The sequence below is a fragment of the Pollicipes pollicipes genome, unplaced genomic scaffold, assembly GCF_011947565.3.
Source record: "Pollicipes pollicipes isolate AB1234 unplaced genomic scaffold, Ppol_2.1 Scaffold_4295;HRSCAF=5057_pilon_pilon_pilon, whole genome shotgun sequence".
Taxonomy (NCBI): Eukaryota; Metazoa; Arthropoda; class Thecostraca; order Pollicipedomorpha; family Pollicipedidae; genus Pollicipes; species Pollicipes pollicipes.
The window spans coordinates 41,412,661-41,438,476 of NW_023596461.1; the positions used below are offsets into that span (position 1 = coordinate 41,412,661).

Here is a 25,816-nt window from a genome sequence, read left to right on the forward strand (position 1 = left end):
GAGTGATACAAATGAACTCGATAGACCGTCTTTACTGCACATCACTTTTGCGGCATTGTTCAACCTATGGACCCAATTTGAATTTCACTGTCAGACTTCCGCTTGCCCCACGGGCTTGATCCGATCTTGGATGTTGGTCCAGTTTCGGTTTCTCGACGACTTGTAGAGTGATGTGGCACCATTTTCAGAGATTTCTGATGGCATGGAGCTCATCTTTGCAGTCACTTTGAGGTAAGATCAAAGGTTAAATGGAAGGTCAAAGGTCAAACTTGATCGTGAATCAGCAATGAGCGACACACAACTTTTCTAGAACGTCGTATCTTGCTCACAAATTATGCTACTGTACCTTTATATCGAGGAGTCGAAATCAACAAGAAGCTCTTTGCGGGCTCATACCGCAATTTTTCCTAAGCTGCTCGAGTCCCAATAAAGTGACCTTAATTTGAAGTAACGCTGTCTGCTGCTTGGGAAACACTGTGGGCCGAAAGACAGCTAGACCCACGTATCTGGACACAGGTCAGAGTGAATCGGTAACAAGTACAGTGGAATCCCTTGCAAGTAACGGTGTTCTGGGGCTCGATTGATAACGTTTACGCTCAGTGGGGTGATTCATCCTTTGAAGGGAGATCATTCATAAGCCATTTACCAAAAGAAAAAATACATGCTCTTCCAAATTTACCGCTACATATGAATCTGAAGGTTATGCCTGTATTCAGATATAAGAATATTAATCATGTCCTCACTGGTTATAGCAGGAGGGAGTTCAGAGTAAAAACTGATAGAGCTCTCCCTTCTCTCCTCTAGCCGTTGTACCAGCGAGTAAATGGACATCAAAGACAGCGAAAGGGGAGTTAAATGTACAGAGCGATCATGATTATGAAAAGTAGTAGAGGAACGTGACGGGTGCTGGCCGGTAGTACTGCGCCCATGGTCTCTTAGATGTCGTCACACTAGGCGTTGAAGGTCTGCCCTATGTTTGACATTTGACATTTGGCATTTGACTCTAATTTGGCGTTAAATTAGACCTCGTGAATCAAAAGTAAGTCCAAAAGAGCTCACCAATCATAATAACCCCATAAAGATATTGGACGACCATCTGCGATCCAGGTCTATATAAAAAATTGTTTAGCATTCGACATGACGGCGACGGCCATCTTAAGGTTCTGAACAAAATTATCATGAAGGCACAAGTAGCAGCAAGCCTATTCGATTTCTCTTGCTTTATGGAGCATGTTTCCAAAAAATGCAGTGGTTAATATTTCAGTGTCAAGACTTCTCCAACTTGACGATAGCATGTTCCGGGGACCACGCTTGCACTGTCGGGCGATCGTCACGAGGCTTGCGCCTGCCACCGACGCGAATGCAAACAGCATCACTAATCATGCCGGCTCCCCTGCGGTGGTCAGCCGCGCCCAGCAGCGCATCCTGAGCGCAGCAGGGGGTCCGCCAATGGGATTCGGTTCCGGCGCGCGGGCTACCCCACTGGTCGCCTGAGTGATGGGGGGGGGGGGGGACCAGCGTCCGCTCTGCCTCCGCGGCGAGGCCGGACGCCGGCGGCCAGCACCAGTGACGTCACAAGGCTGCCGAGCGGCGGCCGTATAAATGCGCGCTGGCGGGAGCCTCGCCACTCTTCCCCTGTCCGTTCGACCGTCAGGATGTACAGACTTCTGGTAGTGTGCAGCCTGACGCTGGCCGCCGGCGCCATGCGGTTCTCGGGCGACCCCGCCGCGGCCGCCATCTTGGCCGAGACGCGCCAGCTGAACGCCGACGGCAGCTCGGACGTGGCCTACGCACAGGAGGACGGCGTGCTCTTCAAGGAGACGACCAGCAAGGACGGTGAGCGCCGCGGCTCCTACGAGTACGTCGGCGATGACAACAAGAAATACCGCGTCGAGTACGTGGCCGGCGCAGGCGGCTTCCAGATCGTGAGCAGCACGCACGTGGACAAGACGCCGGACCAGCCCCGCTCGGCGCCGCAGTCGGCGCCAGCACCGCGGCCGGCCGCCAGCCAGCCGGACGCGTGCCAACACCAACACCTTCAACATCAACTACGACCTGAGCCAGCCGACGGCGGCGCCGGCCGTCTTCGCGCCGGTCACGGCCGCCACGACAACGACCACGACGACGACGCGCCGCCCCGTCCGCAAGAACTTCCACACCGGCAAGGTGTCGCTGGAGCGCAACGACAAGGGCTACGTCTACAGCTACACCCACAACGGCTGAGCGCTTCGCTCTCCCACTCTCTTCCCCTCTCTCTAAGCACGACGCGTTGTCGTCGATCTAGTCCAGGGTGGGCGCCGCGCCTCCGGCGGTGCCAGGGCCGTCCGTTGCGGTCGGCTCCGGGCCGCCCCCGGCGTGGCGGTGCCGCGTCAATGCTAATGGGGTCGCTCACGCTTCGCTGCCTTGTTCGTCAGAGGGCGTCACGATCTTCTGTCAGGTGGCGTCCAAAGTCTTCCGCTCTGGCGGAGCGCCGAGAGCCGCGCTGCCTGTGTGGTGGCTACGCCTGTCCAGTGTTTCCTTTCAAGTGCTCAGTACTGCATCGCTGCCGATGCTCCTTGTTGTTTTGTCTGCCTGTGGTATGTTGTTGCTCCTTTCCCTCTCACTATCATGAGCATCGAATGTGTTGTCTCGCGCATTAAAGATAAAACCATGTCCATAACAGTGATTATTACGAGTGCATTCTGCACCATTAAAAATAAACCATATCCACAATAGCAACATCTGAGTTTAGACCTGATGAATGGCAAGCGCAACGAATAGGCTGGTCGCAATTTAAAGGCGAATAATGGGGTTAAGTGAAGGACAATGGCAAACACGTTAATCATACAACAGTAGCAGCCTGCCCAGTGTGGCATACGAAGAGGCAGATGACGTGAAGAATGAACACGTATGTGGTGATGCCAAACATACCTTCAAACAGAAGAGCGCTTATGACGAAACACACTGAACTTCGTTCTACTGATGTATCTACTTCATGGCGTACCTGTTGCCAATTTCATGCGCTTTTTGAGTAGCTACAGTCGTGGCAGATGGTAGTAGCATCATGGCATAGGACAACGGGAGGTGTGCAAGAACGGTGCCGTCCATAACTGTTTAGGACACAGGTGCAATGCACGTTTTTCAATAAAGATTGTATATCCTGCCATTGAACTTCGGCCAATAAAAGCGTCGACACTTTTGTTCTTTCACGTGACACGTTTTCTCATGTTTGGGTGACATGTGGTACAGAAGCAGGCATTTCCGTCGCAATGAGAATTGCCGGCGTATGACCTGAATGTCTCAGTTTCATGCATGGATATATGCAGGAGCTTGCAATGAGAAACACAGCTCAGTGTTGGTCACCAAAAACAAATATTTTGGCGCGCAGCAGGTGGGTAAAAAATTTCTTCCAGGGGATATTATAACAACATAACAGGTTTTCAGTCTACCTGCTTTTAGTGTCTACTTCGATTTTCAAATTCTCGATATTTAGTGGCATGCGTGTTCATGCATGTACAAATGTCATAAGAGAGGGGACACGTGTCCCCCGTTACCCCGCTCCGTAGAATACGTAACTGATCGCGTGTTTATGCAGCAGCCTGGCCACCGAGCAGAGCTCTTCGGGCATTCTGTGGTGAGAAACAAGCAAGTCTTTGCTTTCGAGACAGAATATACGCTACTGTTAGTGCAGGCGTTCCATAAGGGAGAACGCTCTGACTGTGCCGTTATATTGGCACGCGCATAACATATGATAAGCCTGCTTAAGACACACAAGCCTGCGAAAAGGTCGCGAAGGCAAGTCAGTTCGGGTCAGTTCGGTTCCGCCCTAATTCGTTCGGGCTGGACTGATCGCGTCGGGTGAGATCGCTCCGATTCAAGCTCTGTCGGACAGCGCAACTCCAGGGCTGACGTATCGGCGAGGCAAGAGCATTCGGGCGTGGGCCCCGCCGGCTCTCAAGTAATGCCAACATTCCCAACCGAAACAGAGCGGGCATCATCCAAACTATCTTTCAGTGATCCGAGAACAGTACACTGCCCCAAACCGTGCGAGGTCCGGTAAAACCGGGATGAAATACATATTTGAAGAGGCCTAGGCCAAGCATCGCCACCAGATTCCAATCGTTTAAGTTGGGCGAACACTCAGCAATGTTGTTTACCCACCTGCTAACCAGATCATCGCCAACCTGGTCCAGCTGTTCGTACCACGCGTTCTCCAGATCTAGGTACAATTTGCGATAGCTTTTGCAGTGCGTGGTGAACATGGCACTCATGGCGTTTAGGATTTCGTACGCCTGGTCCTGAGGATAGAAACGGAGCGGTAGTTTCCGTGCGCCCGGACCCGTTGAAACGGCCGGGTAGCGTCATCGATTTAAACGGAATGTGCATCAGAGAAAAACCGGTCACAGCACAGAACAGGGCACGCTGATTAGAGAAACAGCGCCCCCCCCCCCAAAAAAAAAAATGACCAGCCAGTACACCACTGCATCATCAAAAACAAAACCACATCCACAGCAGTAGTGCAGAAGTTCAAACTGAAGTGAAGAATGCGCAGGATAAACAGGCCGATGAACTGTACGGAGAATATGGGCACGGCACGGCACCAGTCATGAGAAAGCAGCATATCAGTCGGGAGATACATCACTAGGTTGGCTGAGTAAAATAATAAGTGGAATGGGAGAAAACTCGCCAGTCATGGCGGAGCAAAGCTCAGCAGACTGCAGATGGCGACGCAGATCAGAACGTGGGTACGATATAAGATCAGGTTAGCTGGGCAGCAGTACTTATCAGACGCCATTGTTTATTTCTAGGTCCAGGTGCGAAATGTGTGCATTAATGCAGCGGTTTTGCTCGCAAGAATACGAAAACTTACATGACGCAAACACAGCGCTTGCTCGACTTGTTCTTGTCACGAAGCATTTAATGGAGCCAGACGCCTTTGGGAACCCACGAAGATGGGTGTGACCAATACGTTAGCACGTCTGTCTTCATAAGAGTTTGTCAAGTCAAGAGGTTCGCTGATGAAATGTTCGCGCTAATTCACAGATCGCATTGGCTCAAGAAAATGTGGGTTCCGCAAAAGCAAGCAGGAGAGTTCTGCCGAGCCCAGCCAGTATCTGGTCTGTTGAGGCCAGCCAGTATCTGTTCTGCCGAGGCCAGCCAGTATCTGGTCTGCCGAGGCCAGCCAGTATCTGGTGTCTAATGGCTTTTGGTAGTCGTTGTGGCCAGAACATTAGCACAAACGTCAATGCTTTTGGATCCCCACTTATTGATCAAGGTTGAACGGTCATTTGTTTTCGACCGCGGTAACGTGTACTCGGAAAATTCTGTAAGCCACATCGACCGCTTTCCTATCCATTACTGACTGGAAAGGTTGACTGTAAATGAGATGTTACTCCAAGCCGCGTGGTCTGTTTTGTTTATTTGATCTGTAGTGGTTGCCTGATGCTTGTCTCAATAAAACAAACACCCAAAAACTGGTGGATCGAAAAGTTTGCATCTTGACAGCGCATGACAATGCAGGCAGTGACGTACGTTCGTGTCAATACAATATTTCCCTTCACTCCTTAAATTACGTCGCTGACATTGTAGCTGCGAATCACAATAAATCGTATTTGCGCCAGGCTCAGGCGGACAATGTGTAGTTTTTCCGCCATTTTCATATGTCGCACATTTCCAATTTTAAACGGCATTGGTATGCCGAGAAATCGATGCATCATTCATCGAGTAAAAAAATTGCTGCGATTTAGATAAGTTTAGATAATTTAGTCAACATAGAACATGTTACCCCGTTGCTCGAGTCCCACGCCGGATGAAGCAGATTGCAGTAATATGTCTTGAAAATAATAGCACTTCGTTTCAAAAGCCGAAGGAACTGTAGCGATGAACAATAAATACTACATAATTAACAATAGTGTGTATAAAATCGGCGACCGCAAATATATAGACCTATCAGAAGCAGGACGGGGGGGATCGGGCGGGGCGACACGGTCATAACAGTTCCCGTTAGCTGAAGTTAAGACCAGCTTGGCCTTCGAGCTTGCTCGCAGTCAGTTCTGACCTTCGCTGCCTCTCACCTGCCAGTGATCGAGAGACTCGTCGGTGACCTGCTTCAGGAACAGATCTGGCAGCCCGGTGATGTGGTCCTGGTAGTGCTGCCAGACGGCGTCCATCTCGGCCTCGAGCTCAGTGAGCGGCGCCTCCACCAGCGCCTCCACTGCGGTAGCCTCCAGGTAGCGAGCCAGACGCTTCTGGGCCTGCGTCGGCGTCAAAGCCCGGTCAGGCTCGGCGAACGATGCAGCGCTGCCGACGGCCATCCACGAGCAAAAACGGAGTTTAAGGAGAATGTTCCACATTGGACGACATTGAAGCAAGCATCAGCTGTGATGAAGTAGGCTCACTTCAAACTGTAAGTGAACTTTTAAGTGTAAAATACCGTTCTAGACAACACAATACATCTGTTAGGTAAATATGCTCTGCAATACGTCATTGTTTGATTACGTCACCGTGCCTTGCCCAACATTGATTGATAGCCAACTGACGGCCGTTATATCTGGAAATCATGCTCACGAACGCCAGATATGAACAGCTCGAAAATCATATATGATTGGCCCTGATCGTCGCTTGACTAATGGAATGACATAATTTGAATGACGTTACTATGGCGTCTTGGATGCCTGGGTGACCTTGAATACTCTCCCTGAAATAATATGCACATCAACGCGGGCTTATAGCCAAGAAATCAGAGGCGTTAATGTCTTAAGAAGGGCAGGGCTGTGAACTGCACCGAATGATTTTCAACATGGCTATTTCAGTTCAAATCCCTACGCAGATGTGGAACACTGCTTTTAACTGCTGGCATGGCGAGGAAGCACCAATCAAACTTTGGTTTCACAATCTCTTCGCCACTCCTTCAACGTCTCTCCCGGACGTTGGCTGGGCATTGATGGAGTGAGGATTATCTCTGCGCTCCTTAGAGAGGGCAAAATACGATCGAGAGGGGCACTGCTCGTAGACTATTTTCTATCAGGCGACGTCCGTCATACCTGGAAGTGGTCAGCTGATTCCGTGCCGTCTCTCGTGTGAAATAACTGTGACACATCGAAAGGACATGAGTACTTTTTACGCAATATTGTTTGACAGCGACATGATTTGGTGTCTAATCTGGGATAAAATGGCGTAAAATGACGGATTGGCACATGAGGAAGAAACAGATCAAAGTCCAGAGTTAAGTTTACCATTTTTTTCGGAGGCCTGACGACCAAGGATGAGCTTCACACCCATGCTTATCTGTTTCCGCAATATGCAGCGGGAAGCAAGTTAGGGGCCAGTCAGATAAACGCAAGCGCGAAAAAGGCTATTGATGCTGTAAGGTGACCAAAACGATATCGCTAGCTGAATCCGTCACAGTCCATGTGAACGTCTGCTGAAACATGCCGAGCTTACTTTTTTGGAAGGTCTGGAGGCAATTGAGACAGGATGACCACACTTCAAACAATGAATTCTGAAGCAGGAAACACGCTGTCAGCCTGTCCGATGGTCTCCCACGTGTCCTGAGTTCAAGATGGCTCCATGTTGCTCCCAAATCAGCCCACACCCACCTGAGTGATGTTGAGCGTGCGCCAGGCGTCTCGCCGCGCTGTCCACAAGTCCTTCAGCTTCTTCTTGGCCTGCACCTCGTTCGTCAGGCGGTTGAACCTGATTTCCGAGTACTGGCGCAGATTGTTCAGGATCACCTCGTCAATGGCCACGGCCTCCAGCTCCAGCTGCTCTTCCACCTAGCGGACGGCAGGAGTGGCGCATTGTGTGTGACCGGAAGAAATGCTAAGATGTCCACACAGCATGAAAACTGTACGAAATTTTGCACAGAGCACAGCAATTATATAACTACTCGTTGGAAAACACGTCGGAGAGCAATCGTTGAAAGAATATACTAACGTGACTCAAGCGATGGAAACGTACATTTCATTACTAGCATTACAGATTGGAAGCACTGTAAGACCAGACGTGCAGAGGCGGCCTCGCACCTCAGCGGGCATCTTGTGGAATGCCCTGGTCAGAAGCGGATGGTACTTTCGAAACACGTTCCGCAGGTGGGCGGTGCGTTCCGCCTCCAGGGACATCTGTCTGCTGATGCATTCAGCAATGATTTCGTGACGAACCCGGTAGATCTCGTGCAGGTCGTCCATCAAGGTCGCAAAATCAGCCGCCGAGTACTGTGGATGATGTCTGGTTTATCAATCATGGTTGGATAACAAATTATAAAGAATTGTCTCGTAATCGGACATGATGTCGGCATGAATCCATATCTACTCATGTGCTATTGCGGCGTCGCGGCTGCCGGGTGGTGTCTGACTTGCAACCCGACTACCGCGACACTTGGCGTCGGGGTACCCCTGGGCTAGACCACACGGACTGGGCTGGAGAAGATGACGTCATTCAGATGGAGGGGAAACCCCCAGTCTGGTGTCGCTTTTTGGTCTCGGGCTCGAACGTGGACTTTGTTGTTTGAGCATTTTCAAAAACATATGGTAAGCAAATTAGTTGGTTTTAGTCAGTTGCTTTGCCTTCAGCTTCCCACACTTTTTGTTCTCACACGGCAACCCACGCAGCCTAAAAACCGTGGTGACACGACCGACAAAAGTTCATGGACCAAACAGACCCATCCACGCAGTAACCCCCCAAAGTAATCCCCCTTTGCAAACAAATATGATAACTTCGATGTCAGGTCGTTGGCTTCGTCCTGCAGTCACCAGGGGAGCCGCGAGTGGGGAGCAAGGGAGAATGTCACCTGGCTGTGCCCGGTGTGGACTCCCTGGCAGGAGTGAACATTTTATCGTCTCGGGGACTGGGCCGTCCAGACCATGATTTCAACCACCCAGGCTATCGATACCCACCTCACAAGTCAAATCCTGGTGGCGTCCCTTGGCTCACTTTCATGATGAATACAACTTACATCATCTTCAAGACATTGTCATAATTATAAAAGCAACTGCCATAAACGATACTTCATTAAACAAACCGTTCACCAAATATATGCAACGACCTGAACGACGTCAATCGGAGCTAAGCCTGCGGACATGAGCGAAAATTCAATCCCGTACCTGAACAGTGCACTGAACTGTCTCTCCCATCGCACTGCAGCACGCTCACTTACAGAATAAAGGTATTCAAGAACATACACGCGCGCACACGCACACATTGCGCGGGTGTCCACACAAGAATCCCTCAGCGACGCACCGTGTTGAAGTGGTACGGCTCGATCCTGCTCCTCCAGCTGGTGATGTCGTCCTCTACGTAGCTGAGCAGTGTGTCCAGGCGATGCGCCTCGTCCACGGCCGCCTGTTCGATCCTGGCTTCGACCGCATGCATCTCCCGGCGCCGCTCCTGCTCCAGACGCACGAACCTGGCACGCCCCGGAGGTCAGGTGGGGTCAGCCCAGATGACTGGTGAAGACGCCGGTACTCAGCGGAGGGTGGAAATGTGGACTGTTTGTCTGTCAGCAGTTCAGAAGTTTGTCTGGGCTGTTTGCTAGCAGATCATCACCGTCTTTCTAATCTGCGGTGTCCTGATAGCTTGTACGATAACCAGCAGCTAGCGCCAAAATTAACAAGCTGGAATGACGGCCGTTTCTTCAGCTTCTCTGAAAGTGCGACGGCATTAGTGTTAGTAAGTGCGACGGCATTAGCATATGTTTTGTGCGCGCCACAGAGACATTTCTTGCCTCGAGACCTATAGGTCGAGATGTCTAGGTAGAACAAGCTCGCCAAAAACATTGTCCACAATACCAGGGGTATGATCGCCGATCAGGGTGCATGCATTCACCTTGGAAGGAGCCATCACCTTTCTTTTCTGACGATGGCGACTCTTCCCACAGCTCCACCGTCCGCGTCCTCCTCCTCCTCTGTGTCAGGCACTAGTGCCTCTCGACCTGGATCACCGATGACTGGCAAACCCCGCACCTCCCACACCTCGTCCAGCGGCCGCACGGACATGCTGCTGTCCTCCGAGCCGATCCGCGACTTCAGTCGAGCTCACGGAGGTTGTGCCCCGTCGCGCTGCCCAGCATCGGGGTCATCCTGGCTCACGCACAAAGCACCAGGCCTCCGGGACACCAGCTAAGGCCGGAGACAGGTTGTCTACAGCAAGCAAACATTCCGCGATATTGACGCGATTTTTGGAATATTGTCGGCGATCTGACTGCAGGGGTGTCAGGCCGTTATACAGTGGAAGGAGTCATGAGCACGCCGACACTGGATGCAAGGGAACTGGCAAAATAAACACTGTGGTTGGAAATTAATCACCGAAAATTCCAATGCCTCGTGAAAAGACGCCACGCGAGCCTGTGTTTCAGAAAAAAAATCAAAACGGAATTTGGACCACCTTACATGGGTGATATTCGTTAAGTTGTATTTTTGAGAAGAAAAAAAATTGGCGTAAAGTTGGCTTTTAAATAAAAATGCAGGTTGCTTAATGAAGATGAAGTGTATAATTATTTCAAGGTCATCTAAATTCCCCTTTAATACTTCCAAAGTCATACATTGCATGAGCACCGTACTATCTTAGAAAAAAACATTCATGTTGCACGCGTTTCAAATACGCAACCACGTTCGACATTCCATCCATGCTAACGTTCAACGTGGTTGTACAGAAGGCAGACAAAAAAAAAAAACAAAAAAAAAAACGGCTTGGCCTTGTTTCATCTCGATCATCCGACACGAGGACGACTTACCAGTCCCATCTGCATGTGAGACAATGTGTGCTTAGTTGCCCACAGCCTTGCGCACCCGTAACAGCTAACGTTGCAGTGCCTGCTGGTCACCGCAGCGAGCTCAGAAGGCGTCATGGACACGCAGCGTCCGAACGGCCTCGAGCGAAAGGACACCACTAAGTGCGCAACAAGGGTTTTGAGAACGACTAGCCAGCAATGTCCGTGTATTTCTACATTAGCAAGTAACAGCCGCCGACGGTCGATAGCAACTGCACACACGCACACAATGTACCGCGCAGAATGCACGGCTCAGTCAACGTTCAAGGCAGACGTCCGCCTTGCACAGATCACTCACCTAACACACGGCCATACGGGCAACCATAAAGACAGCCAGACCCAGAAAACGGCCACGGTGGTGCTGTACAGCGTGACGGACATGCCCGCTCACCACAGAGAGCGCTGCGATGCCCCATCACTCATCACCCGAACACCGCCCTACAAAACATCTCTTCAGACAGCAGTCTGCCCAAACACCGCCACCCCCAGAGCCCAGCCTGGGCCCTATTGCACCTCACAATCGGGCCAGAGCACAGCCGCGCCCGCACTAGCCCGGCAGCTGGGCGCGCCTCCGAGCATCGAGGGCGCGCGAGGCGTCCGCCCGCGTCGCCCGCCACGGACCCGCCCACTAGCCGATGATCTCGATACCCTTGAAGTACTCGGCGTCCACGTGGTTGGTCAGCCGCACCAGGTTGGAGTAGCCGTTGACGATACTGGCCAGCCGGGTGTCCTGCAGCGGCGTGGTGATGATGGTGTACAGGTGGCCGTACACCAGCGCGTCCAGCGGCGTGGGCTGGCTGCCGAAGAAGTAGGGCTCCTTGCCGAGCCGCTCCGAGAGCGCCCGGCAGCAGGTGTCCACCTGCGGACGCCGGCGAGCCGGTCCAGGTCACCAGGGGAGCCGCACTGGCACTTGGGGCGCGGCGGCACGTGGGGCGGGGATCAGAGCATGCACACGGGCATGACACCGGCCGGCCGAAATGGTACGTTTACTTGGACAGAACCGCTCATTGCGAACCACAATCATATTCAAGACCCAAGAGTTTCAAGGATGGACTACGGATAGTTCGAAAAACAGAGAGCGCAGCTAAATGCCCAACATTGCTGATCTACCGTGAAAAACAAATGATAAAGGGAAGCATACACATCACACTCCCTTCTTGCCTACACCGTTACAGTGAGATATTTTGAAGCAGCCAGCAGCCCCGCATACACCCGTGAGCAGCGTGACACGAGGGTCAGAAGCACCCCATGTCGCTCTCCACCCACCTCGGCGTAAACGGCATCCAGCGTCTTGTCAGCCCACTGCAGCGCCTGCAGGCGTGCTGCCATCTTGCGGCGACGGAGCCAGGTGAGGACGCCGCCTAGCGGCCATGGCTGGAAGGAGCCGTAGCGCGGCGCTGTGACCGTCTCGAACGTCTCGGCGTCCAGCCAGGAGATATACAGCTCGGCGTTTCCTGGCGGGGGGGGGGGGGGGGAGAGGGAGAAGAACGGTCACGCTCATCGGCAGGTGTCCCACCTCGTCGGAAAAACGGCGGCGATGCTAATGTCAGCTTGGATATCAGGGTAGATCGATTTCAAGAGCATGCATACAGGGCAAACAGGCTGATGCTCTGCGACATCATGATTCCGTCAAGGCAGCCTTTACAGGCCGGGCTGGCGAGTGCACGACGAGCCGATGCAGGCCGACGGAGGTGCCACTGCTTAGACGATGTGAAACCCTTTATGAGGCATGCCCCCGGAGTACACCAAACATGCGTTTCTGGCCACTCTACTCTACTTTATAGCAGCGCTTAACCCACTCACCCAACACATTGTGGACGAGTGAGATAAACGCCTGCATATCTGCCTGGTGTTTGCTGTCCAGGTTATTTAACATGATGCCCTTCTTCGTCACAAAAGCCACAATCGGGTCAAACTCGGAGATGACAAACTTCCCACACCTGTTGAAAAGTGGGGAAAATGCGGTTGTAGATAATGCAACCGCATTGCGATTACAAAAATAAATACCGCGGCAATATCAAAAACCTGCTGAACAAGTACAGAAAGGAAAAACACGCTGACACAAAACATTTCACAGTCTCTTAGATACAACGCAGCCAAATACAATGCTGAACATCAGAAATACAATTGCGAGCAAGCTTTCACATTTTCCTCTAAGCAAAAATAAGTTTCGAAATGCACGTAGATCTTACGATGGACACAGAACGTACTTCGACAAGTTTACAGTGCGATGTACGAAACATCGCCGTAAATACATTTCTGGCAAATCTTCCCTTCATTCTTTGCTCCCGTAAAAAATTGAAACGTATTCCAATAATACTGTCAACTCGGTGTTCCCTGTTATAGCGGTAAAACATCTTCCACACAGGAATTCGTACTAAAGTGAAGAGGCTCGTGTAACCCCACCGAGCGTGCTGCACCATATCCTTACTGTCGGATTCAGCTTCTCCTATTCCTTCACACAGAATTCCTGAATCAATGCACAGTTTCTCCACTCGAGACGACACCTAACTTGGCACATACACCGCCCGAAGATGGCGCCTGCCCCCCCATCGGCCGTCGAGTTAGACCATTCACCGACCTGAGGAGCGGCACCCTGCCGGATGGGGACATGTTCTCGGCGTTGGCCCTCTGCTCCACCGTGTATTCCAGCGAGCACATCTTCAGAAAGGCCTGCACCGCCACACACTGAGCACTGTCCGCCAGCAGTATCTGAGGAAAGGGACGTCTGTCACACCCTCAGACAGGCTGGTATCGGGTGTGAGGTCACACGCGGCTAAACATCAGCTGACGTCTTATGTCCAGATACGAGTTGCTATATTTTGTTCGAGCCTGGTACCGGCGCCAGCCTGAAGACCCGAGTCCAGGCCTGGTTTCAGCAATAGATCAATGCAAACAGCCCTGGCTTCGACTTTCAATACACACAATGCCGGAGAACATGTCCTGGCATTTGTTGGGCGTCAGCATATCTCACACCGTCGCGGACACAGTACCCCTCCAGCAATGCCGAATGATCAGTTCCGACCACCGGTTAGGCGGCATCGAAACTCTGCATCTTTACACGTGACCTCCTAGTGTATCACTCAATCCACTGACCGGTTGGAAAACGATGCATGAAAATGAAGCAATGTCATGGACCATCCAGCGAACGCACTGTCCCCTATTACGTTCATGACGGAATCTGAAAAAGCTGGCGTGACATGAAACGACTCATATGCTGTTATGGTCTTAAGGTATGCAGTATATCTAAGGTACACGCGGTGTGGTATCAAGGCACTGAAAAAAAAACTGAGAAAGCACCCATGCGTTCGGGAGCTACGGCAGGGTCCGGCTGGGGTTTGGGACACGAGCTGCTCCCACACCACAAGCCCGGCATCAAGTAACCATTTATGGGTGATAGACACGTGGGAGCACGAGACCAAAGCGGCTGTAAATACACACCGATGCAATTTCTCACCACTATGGTGCGCGTGTGACAAACGGCGAGCTGTAATGCCACCACAGCTCAACAGGCCCTTGGCCGGGCCGTGGCCACCACTGGCGGCTGGGGCGGGCGGCCGGGCGCCGCTGACGCACCTGTTCGGTGGTGTAGGGCGTGTAGAGCACGGCGTCCGGGGACCACGGCTCCGAAGCAGCCATCTCTATCGAGAGACACTCGGTGAGGGCCGTCGGCATCTTGGGTTGATGGACGCGGCCTGCTGGCAACGACGACAGTCAGCACCTTAGCTCCGAGTGTGGCTGGAGGGCAAACATACTAAAACATACACAAGTGTCATCACTTCTCATTCAGTGTGGTCCTGTACCTCAACAACCTCCTTCAGCAGCACAACAGACCATTCTTTTACATTGGTGACTGTTTCAGTCAATTCTTTTGTCAATGATGACAGTTCCAGCCCAGATTTCTATTATACCAACAATGACAAACTGTTTTCACTCAGTTTTATCAACTAGTTCAAGTTCCCCCTATTGGATACAAAATTGGCAGATAAAGCTTTGGCAAAATAAGCTTCAAGACAGGCCACTATAGCACATGGATAGACCAATGACAGCTTTGAAGTGGGACATCAATGCCTTATATCATTCTCCTTTGACCTGAGATCAAATACACACAACTTTTTGCACTGTATCTGATTCAGTACTCAGTTTGTGCCTATTTGGCCTGCAAAAGACCTTCACACTTTCAATAAAGTTATAATGTTTATCTGGCATGTTTCAGAGCATTAAGTCAGATTGATTAAGAGCACAAAGGCTGTATGCATTGCTGGCACAAATTTGTCCCCTGTGTGACTGCGAAAAAAATTGACAAGGCTAACCTCCTATGGCGGTAACCAGTGAATATTATGATCTTGATCTTGATGATCAGATCTTGCCAGCACACATTGTTCATGCAAGACTCTGCAACTGCTTGGACAGACCAGCATGCAATTTCTAACTCAAAATATCCAAATATAACATATTAAGCCCTCTGCAACATGAACTAATGGCAGGCATGTGGGGTATGGTCAAGCAAGCAATGTATACAGAGACTGGCAACCATGACTGGACAAGCAGTTTAAGGTCAGGATGTACATAACTTATCTGTAAACTTGGCCCCGAGGTGCCATACAAATTCATGAAGAATGTGTAAGCAGACTAGTACACAATTCTTTAATCACAGCTCTGCAACATTGATATCCACCATAATAACATGCTTTTGATCAAGTTTATTTTAACTAATGTTGGCTTGTGATACATAAAACTTTCCTCCATCAAGTACTTGAACATCTTATTTACCTACAAGCCAAGGTTTCTTACAAAATATTGCATGCATATGATAAAAAGGAAGGCATGGAACATATGCACACATTCTCCAAAGTCCATGGCTTATTCCAGTACAAATGACCTAGCAGCAAGAGGTTGTCACTGCATTGGGAAGCTTTTGAATGCCACACTGTGCAAGCAGACAAACATTTAAGACCTGTAGACATGACAAATAATGTACATATATGAGGAGTGAAGTGTAGTATGTAGCTTTTTGGTGGACAATTCAACAATTCAGCATAAGGTACCAGCACAAACAATAACCCACCTTTGAAATAAATAAAAATGATGTTTAACATTGTAGGCAACAACAAACATAGCAAGCATGACCAGGAACATAAAGTCAATGAACAAGCAAAGAAAATATTAACTACAAAATATCTGTTGAAAATGAACACATAAGCTTGCATGCTGAGATAACCAACACACCAATGAAGCGAAAACCTGAAAACTCAATTTAAGCAATGATAAAGCCTATACCTAACTGAAAACCTACATACATGTGCAAATAAAAATGCTTCATAAAAATGAGAATACAACTAATAGAAATAAATTAATAACTGCCAGCCAAAACTGCCTTCCTGCAAAGCTAGCTAGATTCTCCCCAGAAGCCGGTTTGATCAAACACCAATACTCTTAGTTATTTAACCTGCAATTCCAGGAAAACGTGCCGATAAAATCTGGTTACCTCATTCGACGATCAACCACAATTTGATTGACTTAAGACTCACAGAAATGACAAAATTCATTGCGTATTTTCACGTCACAGCTGCGCTCGAAATGCCCCAGGTTTTTGTCTTTAGGTACGGTACCTCAGGTTACGAAAATGGTAAATATATCAAAGGAATGCTCCACTTTCTAAGATATTGAAGCAAACATCAGATATGATGAATTAAGCTAGCTTATGCCTGTTGATATATTTTGAAATCGAAAAGGCTGCTCAATGCAACACAATTTCTCTTTGTAGGAATATGCTCTTCCATACGTCATTCCTTTATTGCTCGTGGAACGTTCGTATCACGGCTCTCACTTGATCAACCTCTTGAGGGATGATGGCACGGGGTGGTAATGTTCGCTGATCAAAATATCGCCATGTGGTCGTGTTTTGTTAGTTTCTCGCGGTGTTCTTGCATCCGTGAGTTCAAGATGCTTGCTTGCATTATCAGACTCAGCTGTAACACCTTTAAAAAAGGAGTGTGAATAAAGCAACCTTACGGGCACGGGCAGGTCAATATATGGAGGCCCCGGATAAAGCGTAGATAGAGCCTTTCGGGCGATCATCGACTCTGTTATCCTCTTTTCTTGCCTTATCCTAAATCGTCGCGACGCCCCGCTAATCCGGGGTAGGCTATATGAGTCAGCCACAAGTAGGCCGAGAGCCCCCCCCCCCCCCCCCTCCTCCTGGTAAGGGGACTTGACCGGGCGCCCAGCGCACGCTCCCGAGCGTTGCCCGCGCGGATAACAGCTCGACGGTTAGCGTCCAAGACGCATGCAGTCCTGCCCCACCGTTAATCTATTCTCCTTCACCCCATAGCCCTGAAATAATATTTTCCGGTCAAGAGAGCTCTAACTTTTGGGCGACTAAGAATAATCTGTGGAAGGCCTTTGGTTGACAACAGTGCCACCTCACGATAGCAGGGAAGGTCCCAGCGACAGCGCAGATCCATCCAATCAAATGTAAAGAAATCAGGGGGAACATGGAAGGCTCCTTATTGAACGGATTAACCCTCTATGTAGACAGATAGGGCCCCGGAGAGCAGCGTAGTTTCCCTGAACAGCGTAATGAGCCCCAAAAGCTTCCACTTTCCATCCTCTCAATCAGTGAAAAAAATTATTTTTATCTACTTATGTGCCATCCATTCTCGCTTGAGACTGCTTGAGAAGCCCCAAAAGCTTCCACTTTCCATCCTCAATCAGTGAAAAAATTATTTTTATTTACTTATGCGCCATCCATTCTCGCTTGAGACTGCTCTTGGTCGCCTTGGTCGCCTGGAAGCCCAAAGAAGTAAATTTGGTTGCGTTTTGTTAAAAAAAAAACTGCGTCTGTTCGGCCGGCCATGCTTCCCTTCGGGCCTTATGAGGCCCCTTCGTGGTCCAGAGGGGACAGAGCCCCGTGGGCCTCCCTCTTCATCCGTCCCCGACTAAGTGGTGTATTTACTCCGGAGAAAAAAAGTCGTCTTCAGCAGGCCTTTCGACCAGCATGGCAAACCTGGCAGACATGGCGTTACTGCTGTTCCTACCTACCCCCAAAATTCCCAACAAATGGGTTCTTCTCTGGATTCATCCCATTTCCTTCCCAAAATTGGTAACCTGGAGTCCAATTGTGAGCGTGTACGTGGAAGCGGGGGGGGGGGGGGGGCTGGAGACCCCACAGCCCCACCGCCCAACCGGATAGAAAACTACACCCCTGACAATAGGACCGTGATTCACACCACATAAATATCAGCATAGTGTACGTCGGAGGGCGGTTCCAGAACGCCGCCTCGGGGAGGAGTCGCGGTAAACGCAGCCTACATCTTCCTCCAAGGTCAGAAATGCATCAAATTTTGCCCAGCTGTGGTCATTGTGGGGCGCCATGGGACATCTCAACCCTGTCGGATCCACGCTTGAATACGCACACTGACTTATGTGCGCGGCGTTAACGTGCTATTCATTCTCGACGCGCTCTTCCGCCGGACGCGAACATTCGTACCTCAGAGGCCACAATCACCGCCTGTAGTCTAGACGGCCCGGTCGGCATCCACCGCCACGAGCGCCGTGAGTCCCCAGTTGCGCACCTCATAGCCGGCCAGCAAGACCGGTCGGCACGCCAAGGTCGGCCGCCGCACCGCTCCCCGATCGGCGCCGCCGGCGCGGGCGCGTCCCACCGCCCCCGCCCGGGAGGCCATCCTCGTCCCCGCAGACGCTGCTCGACTGCCGGACCCTCGCACACGTGCCAACCATATCACCGCAGCCGTATAGGCAACATGACGCACGCACGCACGCACGCCACCACCACAGCAAACACCATGGGAATTTTATCGTCTTTATTGACATTATCACGCCGCGCCGGCGACAGCACAGGCTGCCAGCCGACACACTGTCGCCGTGGCCAGGACGGCAGCGGCCCGTACGTGAAGATTTTGGCGAGCAACTGCAGAGCGGATATGGAACCCGCCACCCTTCCCGCGACCTGGGGCTCCAGGCTGGCCGTTAAACGGCGGAATCATCCCCTCCCCCGGCACATCAAGCTAGTCGCATGGTGAACGCACGTGACCTTGGTGGCAGTTACCTGGCGTCAAACAACTGTGAATATCATATCCGCATCTGACTCGCCCAGTCACCGCCACAGCACATAGTACACCCTGTGCTTGACATTTACGATGCCGGCACTGCGCCTGGTGAACGGCACTAAAGCTGACAATAGCGGACCGATGTGTAATTTTATCGCGCGAAATACTATACACCAATACGCGTCTCGCACAGTAAGCGGGAGCGTGTGCCGCGGCTACAACCATCAGAATCTGCCAAACCATGTATAGCCATGCAAATGCCAACAACACCCCTTCCCCCTCAATCAAAACCCACACCAAATTCTTCTAAGAACCCCAAAGATAAGCAAAACGCCCAGAAGTCAGTGAAAGCAAAATGTTCACGCATCTCATACCGAAAGACGACGGAGAAAACCCACTTGAGCAGTGAATGTCACCTCCATCACCTAAATGCATGGGCTCTCAAAATCGCGTTTTGACGAGACGCATCGAAAGATATGGACAGAGAAGACAAGCACAAATAAGATGAGGTACAACCGCGGCCAGCCCGGGGTCCAGTCGAGGGCGATCAGTCCGGTGTGTGGGTGTGGGTCACAGTCTATTTCTTGGGCTGGTGAATGAAGTGCCCCTGTTGAGAGGGCCGCGGCACCACCTGGCTCGGCTTAGGCTTCTCGTGAATGTGCTTCACCGCCTCCGTAGGGAACTCCCGGTTGGTGTCGTCCGCAGTAGGCTGACCTGAGGTCACGCTCAGCTTCGGCGGACTGCAAGCAATGACATCAGAAGTCACGCCGAAAGCCGCCGCTCGGTGTCGTGGATGGGATGCCTTAGTGGCATGTCAGTGCTAATACTGCAACAATCTGAGGTCAAATGACACACTGGGGCTTCCTCATGATCTCACCTCTGAGAGAACATTCCAATGGCCTGGGTGCTATCAGCTGCAGCTGCTTCCTTTCCATCTCCCTCACTATCCTTGTGTGGCTTCTTCTGCACTACACGTGCACCACCGACTTTCACTGGAAAGAACGCGATGTCAGACAGGACACTAGTAACAGCTGGCACCGCAACTCGCTGAGCTGTAGCTTGCATCAGCCGGCAACACTGGAAAAATTCTCTGAAGCTCACATGCGTCATTCCCCATGCTACCTCACATTGACTTCTGGACATGCATGAGTGCAGGGGCACCATGTCCCGACATTCTGACCGGTGAGGGGCTTAATCCAGGGATCCCACAATGAGATGACTTGTGTACATCAGTGGAGTGCTCCTGACATGAAGGATTAAAAGGCTGATCTGAAGTGGTAGGTCACATGTGAAGCAGAGCTTAAACAGTGCCAAATGGTCAGTCACCAAACTAGAAGAACAGTTCATTGACCATACCTTGTAACAAGGTACAAATGCAATGAAGGGTCAGCATCACCATTAGTTGAAAATTAGCAAAAACTGGAGGGGGGCCAGCACACTTTGGGTCCATTCTTTCTCATCATGGGTATTAGCATATTCTCAAGATGATTAGCAGTATGTGCTCCTCACAGCAATCCAGAGGAGCTATAATGCTTAAGATAACCATGGCATGCATAATATTTCAGTTAAAATGTGTAAAAATGCACAAATTATTTGTCTCCTGGTATTGACAGCATGCTACTTAAGTTTTGAACATATTGGTGAGGCCCACCACCAAAGTTGTCCAAACTTTGATATAGGTTTTCTGAAAGGGAATGTTCTACATTTAAAGATAACATGAGTTGTTAACTGCATTTACAAGGATTATTATGCTTATAGATCATGCCGTTCTGTTGGTAGTGTGCCTGATAGAATAACTAGGGGAAAGGAGAGCAAAATGTGTTTATATTTCAGCCACATGTCTTTATCAAGACAGAATTTATCTTGGTCATCTTACAAGAGGTAAGGTTAACAGTAATCAGTGATGTCTTATCTTTGCTCAGCTTTCTTATATTGGAACAAGCATCAAATGTGATAAAACAAACTCACTTAAGACTAGTGGCATAATCTTTGTTATCTAAGACTGCCCTTGACAACACAATTTCCATATGAACATGCTCCTGATTACACCATTGTTTGATTATGCCATCATGCCTTGCACAACACTGGATGAGAGCCAACTGAGAGCAGCTGTATCTGCAAATTGTGTTGACCAGTGCAAGACATGATCAACTTAACAATGACACTTGTCTTGGCCCTGATCACTGCATGGCTAATGGAATGGCAGAGTTTGAATGGCATTAATACAGTGACACAGGAGCCAGGATGACCATAAAAAAGGTTCCCCAAAATAGTATGTGCATGTTTGCAGGCATGTAGCTCAGAAACTACAAGAGTTTAGGACTTAATAAGTGAAGGGCTGTGAACTGCCCTGAATGGTCTTCAAGATGACCATTTCAGTTCCAAACCCATACAAATGTGGAGCACTTCCTTTAAACCTCCCCTTGCTGTGGTGGTATGGGAGGGGGAGGGGCTGATGCAACCCTCCAAGGTTTTTTTGGGTGTCACTCCTGCTTGATGTGCAATCATGCCCAAATTTTCAGTAGCCCATGGGGCATCCAAGGCATGTGTTTTTACACCAAAAATGTGTTCCTAGCTCTTCTGGTTTGAGAGCAGCAGCAGCTTTAGAGGAAAATTGCATGTTGAACTGTGGTCGGGTGGGCAGGAAACAATGATGCAGAGGAATGGGTGCTCTGGGCAGGCATTGTTACATCAACAGAACCATAAATCATGCATGCATGCTCAAAACACATGGAAGTATATGCCAATGTACTGATAATTAAGCACAAAATACTTTGACATATTTTGTGACACCACAGGGCATGGCTTTGTAGGCATAATGCAAAGCTGAAGTGTTTCATGGAAAATTGGACCTTTGACCTACCTTAATGGGGTCAATTATTGATCTAACAATGCATCACTGGTACTTATAAAAAATCTCACTGAGATCAATGCACTAGTGCTTTCCACTTCCATCTATTTTCATTACTTTGGAAATGCTAGGGGGTGGGGGTGGGGTGAATCAACCCCCTACCAGTCCATGTTATGAACAATTGTGAATCTAGGCAAGGGTTGACCTAGTTAAACAGAACTGGTACTAAGAATTTAACATGCCCTGTCAGGATAAGACATGGCCTCTGAGGCAGAAGTGATGAATCAGAGAGGTGGGGGTGGGAGTGAGGGCAGATGCCCACTGTGGTCGGGTGGCAGGAAACAATGATGCAGAGGAATGGGTACTGTGGGCAGACATTGTTACATTAACAGCCAGCCATCCCCTATTGTTTGGACTATGAACAGACATATAGTTGATGCTATCTCCTAGCATGCCCTTCTTTCCAGCATGGGGTGCTGCTGCTTTTGCACAAATATTACACATCTATGGTGCATATGTATATTTGTGGCCTCCTAACTTAAGATTCAATTCTATACAAATGAGTTGAGACTTAAGAATAAGCAGAAAACCAGGTCAAAATTATGCAAGACTCTATGCCAAAAGGCTGGCTTCTACCAAGATTCTGCTACTTTCTCCTCAAAGCTGGGGACTTCCAAACAAAATGCAAAAATTCCCTATAACTCAGTGACACTAAAATATAGCTGGGAAGTGAAGGAAGCTCAAAGAGTGCCCAACATCCTTTGCCAATGGTCCATGCTTCAGAGAATAGACTGTTGAGAATAAAACCTCAGATCACACAATGTCTCAGCACTTCCATATGGCTCTTTCAGAGGGTGTGCAAATGTAACAAAACCTTGTCCAATTTAAATATTTACCTGCTGGGCTGTGCCCTGCCGCCTTCTGATCAGGATCGTCAGCCATGGGGCCAGGACTATATCACAATCAACTTGACTTTCGCAGCGCCGAGTTTCCTCACACAACTGAAACAAAGTGTGACCACGTGTCACTGCTCGCTGGTTAGGAAGCGAACTTCCGCCTCAGCAATCGCACACGCCATTGGAAATGAGGACGGGTGCAGAATGCAGACGCGTTTTTAATGAAAAAAACATACACACTTTATATGAGGTCACAAAAAGTGGTAACACACGCACGCACACGCGCCCCCGCCCCACGGTACCAAAATGGTCGCGGACGTACGCCTCAATCGCAGCAGCGCACTCCAGCGCATGGTGCAAGCAAGCCCAAACCAGTGGCCGTTGTCGCAAGATTATTGAAATATATGCAGCTGATTCTTACAACTGAAATGAAAACAAATACTAAAATACCTGAAATAAATAACCATAATCTACTTCATACTTAAAGTACCCCATGAGAAAAGGCAAAAACTAAATAAAAACATAAAGCTTAAATTAGAATCTTATATCTGCTTGGTAAAACAGATACATTGCACCACCACCTTTCACTTAAACTTTTTAAAACTTCTGTGCCTTCTTTCACAGCCAGCTGTCAATGACAATTGAAGTAACTTGCTAGAATTTGGCGTTTAACGATAAGCTCTGCACAAGGTATTTATCACTGGAATATTTTTACCATTCAAGTTGTCATACACAGTACATCAGGGATCCTACTGACCAATGCATCTACACAGTGAGCAGCGATCGAGAAGAGACAACAAAACACCTTGGAAATGAGAAGAAATGCTCGGAACTGGTACAAAAACATGTCACGACGTCAAGTGCAACAGTGCACATAACTTTGCATTCCTGATAATTTTGTTAACACTGAAAACGTGCTATGTGATGAGTTTTTGTCCTTCAAATTAAAGAAAGTGCGGTAATGCTATTTTGTCGTAAACGTTGAGATGGCATTTTCATCATTTCTTTGACAGCACTTTAGTAGCCCTCATTTTCTGGTTACCTTGAGCGGCACTCCCAACGGATTTCCCAAAAGAACTAAAATTTCCCAAATCAATACCTTTATCAAGTTGGTTGAGTTATTTTTATATTAACAAACGAAAATTTTGCCACCGACTGGATAAGTGCCACCAGTAAAGACATTTTCACTAGAGGTGAAAAAACTGTTTACTATAATACTCAATTTTCCACCAAACACATGACCTGAAAAAATTTGCTCACCAAGTTAGCTGAATTTAACAAATAAGTAGAATGAAAACATAGTCGGAAGCAGAGAGCTATTCTAGAATTCAGCCTGTTTGTAAAAACGCCCATATTTCAAACCAAGCTGGCATCAACTTCCGAACGCTAGAAAGGACGCAGGCGGCACAATATATGTTAAAGTTACGTTCTGGGTGCGAGTCGCTAACTCGTTTTGAGATTCGTATGCATACCTACACGCCCAGGGTGGGGCTACTGGGGGAGGGGGCGGGGGCACAAGAATATGTATGTATCACTCTAGACAGTGACGGGACTTTGGGCATGCGATCATCAAAGCATACGATCAATTGGACCTAAAATACTGTTCGGGGTATGGCCCCGGCCCGCAGGCCGGATACCCCGTACCCCTTTCGCTGTACCTCCATACTAGGTTAGTAAAAGGACACCTCGCGCCTGTCGGGGTCCCCGGGACGGTGAACGTTTCTATTAAATTCAGAGGCCACCAGTGCTGAATAGTTGGCTTTGTGTACGCTTGAGCTCTGGGAGCCATTCACGAAACAGGGAGCAGGCCACGGTCCGCGATTGTTATTGGATGCCTCCTGCGTTGGTCGGGGCCTCTGAGACAGGGTGCTCCCATGTATCTGTAGGGTGTCAGAGAACACCTCTGTGCTAGCCAGTGAATATTTGCTTAGCTTGGCGAGCGCCGCTTCGAGGCGCTCGCGTTCCCCTCCTCCTGGCCCAGTCACCCAATGCGAGGAACGCGGCTGTGGGGACCAGGAGAGGGGGCTTACAGCGGGGACCAGAACAGCAGAACTTACAAATCGTCCATAGACACAGAGTGCTTAACAGGGAAGCCTGTGTAAACAAGGAGATCCTAGTCCGTCATGACATATTTTCTGACGAGCAATGAGGCAGAATCATAAATCTTGAGACCCCTTCTGCTTTGTTCGGGGTCCTCTGACATTAAAATGCTCAATAAGAAAAATGATAGTGACCTAGTCTACAACGAGACAGTGGAAGGGCCCTGTCAGTTACGGACCCCAGTAACAAAACGGGAGCCTTTCAAGTCATCCGGAACCTGAAATGGTCCAGAGGAGGGTTTTAGCCGGGGTCGGATTACTATAAATATGCTCACATACGTGCTTGGCTGGCACATTTTTTGTCATAGCTTTCTTCCAACCCTTTTTAATTGGATGAATGCTAGATCAGAAGTCTTTTGCAAAGTAGGGCCCTTAAGTATACTTGCCCAGCTTCGTATACGAAAATTTCAGTTCTGCGAAAGAACTTTGTGGAAGAAATTAACGTACCGTAGTACTTGGCACTGTCCGACTTGTCATTTCACATCCCTGATATTGAATGGGCGCTGCCACCGTCCACAGACTATCCAAGTGAGCAGTCAGATAGCGCGCGCACATAGACACAGCCAAAAAAAGATGTCCGGGTTCCTCCCTTTCCCCCAATCCTATCCATTTGGACTCAATTTTTATTTTGCCACCGAAGATGGCCCCTGACAATTAAAAATGAGGCACGGTGACTTCTCACTGAGCTCCCCGCACCATTTAAATTACTACCCTGGCTGTGCCACTGTGGGTGAGCATAGTGACTTCAGCACCCACGCCACCATAGGTACGTTAGGATCACCGGGAGCTGATGGCCCATCTCTTGAGCTATAAAGAGCGGCAAGCTGTGGTTTTGGGTGCGTTTTAATTCATTTTATTGAAAATTTATACCCTGCTTCCTGCAATTGGACGTTTTGGTCCTCATGTCTCGTCGGGTTTGACTATACCATACTTGAATTGGAACTGTTATTGGCGCATCAGCCTTCCTAGTGATAAACTCTCCGTGTTGACGTGCCGAATCAACTGATCAGGTCTATTTTGGTGCTTGAAGGGATATTCTGGTGGTGGAACTAATTTTGTCCCACCTTGACTATGTGGTGACGCAATATCAGTAGGCGGAGCTGGCGCATCGGTGGCGTGATCGTGGTGAGACCGATTTCATGCGGTGACGGCGC

General features: G+C 49.4%; 4 protein-coding genes across 9 annotated transcripts in view; 1 reads left to right on the top strand and 3 right to left on the bottom strand.

The window, feature by feature from the left end:
* Positions 1–10,224, bottom strand: part of LOC119097552 (uncharacterized) — a 29,262-nt gene extending 19,038 nt beyond the window's left edge. Inside the window, exons 1-6 of the mRNA XM_037220584.1 lie at positions 9,820–10,224; positions 9,217–9,382; positions 8,004–8,192; positions 7,578–7,754; positions 6,054–6,233; positions 4,141–4,277 (exon numbers count right to left, since the gene is read on the bottom strand). Coding sequence (XP_037076479.1) covers positions 4,141–4,277; positions 6,054–6,233; positions 7,578–7,754; positions 8,004–8,192; positions 9,217–9,382; positions 9,820–9,971 — 1,001 coding nt within the window. The 5' untranslated portion in view covers positions 9,972–10,224. The remainder of the gene's footprint in view (positions 1–4,140; positions 4,278–6,053; positions 6,234–7,577; positions 7,755–8,003; positions 8,193–9,216; positions 9,383–9,819) is intronic.
* Positions 1,633–2,718, top strand: LOC119097586 (uncharacterized). Its single transcript, XM_037220630.1, has one exon. It carries the CDS (start codon positions 1,656–1,658, stop codon positions 2,637–2,639), a length of 984 nt encoding a protein of 327 aa, XP_037076525.1. The 5' UTR covers positions 1,633–1,655; the 3' UTR covers positions 2,640–2,718.
* Positions 10,225–10,898: 674 nt separating the features above from the next.
* Positions 10,899–16,291, bottom strand: LOC119096682 (metaxin-2). 2 transcript variants are annotated; one of them, XM_037219574.1, is made up of 6 exons: positions 16,233–16,291; positions 14,321–14,442; positions 13,326–13,456; positions 12,548–12,684; positions 12,011–12,198; positions 10,899–11,603 (listed from the first exon to the last, which is right to left on the bottom strand). In XM_037219574.1, the coding sequence occupies exons 2-6, from the start codon at positions 14,417–14,419 to the stop codon at positions 11,373–11,375; spliced, it is 786 nt and encodes a 261-aa protein (XP_037075469.1). In that variant the 5' UTR covers positions 14,420–14,442; positions 16,233–16,291; the 3' UTR covers positions 10,899–11,372. The 2 variants fall into 2 exon arrangements, with proteins under 2 accessions (XP_037075469.1, XP_037075470.1); XM_037219575.1 differs by having other exon boundaries at positions 14,321–14,439; positions 16,233–16,252.
* A 2,264-nt stretch (positions 16,292–18,555) lies between these two features.
* On the bottom strand, positions 18,556–22,937 carry LOC119096869 (death-associated protein 1). 5 transcript variants are annotated; one of them, XR_005094091.1, is made up of 4 exons: positions 22,886–22,937; positions 22,564–22,668; positions 19,694–19,808; positions 18,556–19,556 (listed from the first exon to the last, which is right to left on the bottom strand). XR_005094091.1 is itself a non-coding variant. In XM_037219849.1 (3 exons), the coding sequence occupies exons 1-3, from the start codon at positions 22,607–22,609 to the stop codon at positions 19,394–19,396; spliced, it is 324 nt and encodes a 107-aa protein (XP_037075744.1). In that variant the 5' UTR covers positions 22,610–22,674; the 3' UTR covers positions 18,556–19,393. The 5 variants fall into 5 exon arrangements, 1 of the variants encoding a protein (XP_037075744.1); XR_005094090.1 differs by having other exon boundaries at positions 22,866–22,911; XR_005094093.1 differs by lacking the exon at positions 22,886–22,937 and adding an exon at positions 22,844–22,871.
* Between the last annotated feature and the right edge of the window lie 2,879 nt (positions 22,938–25,816).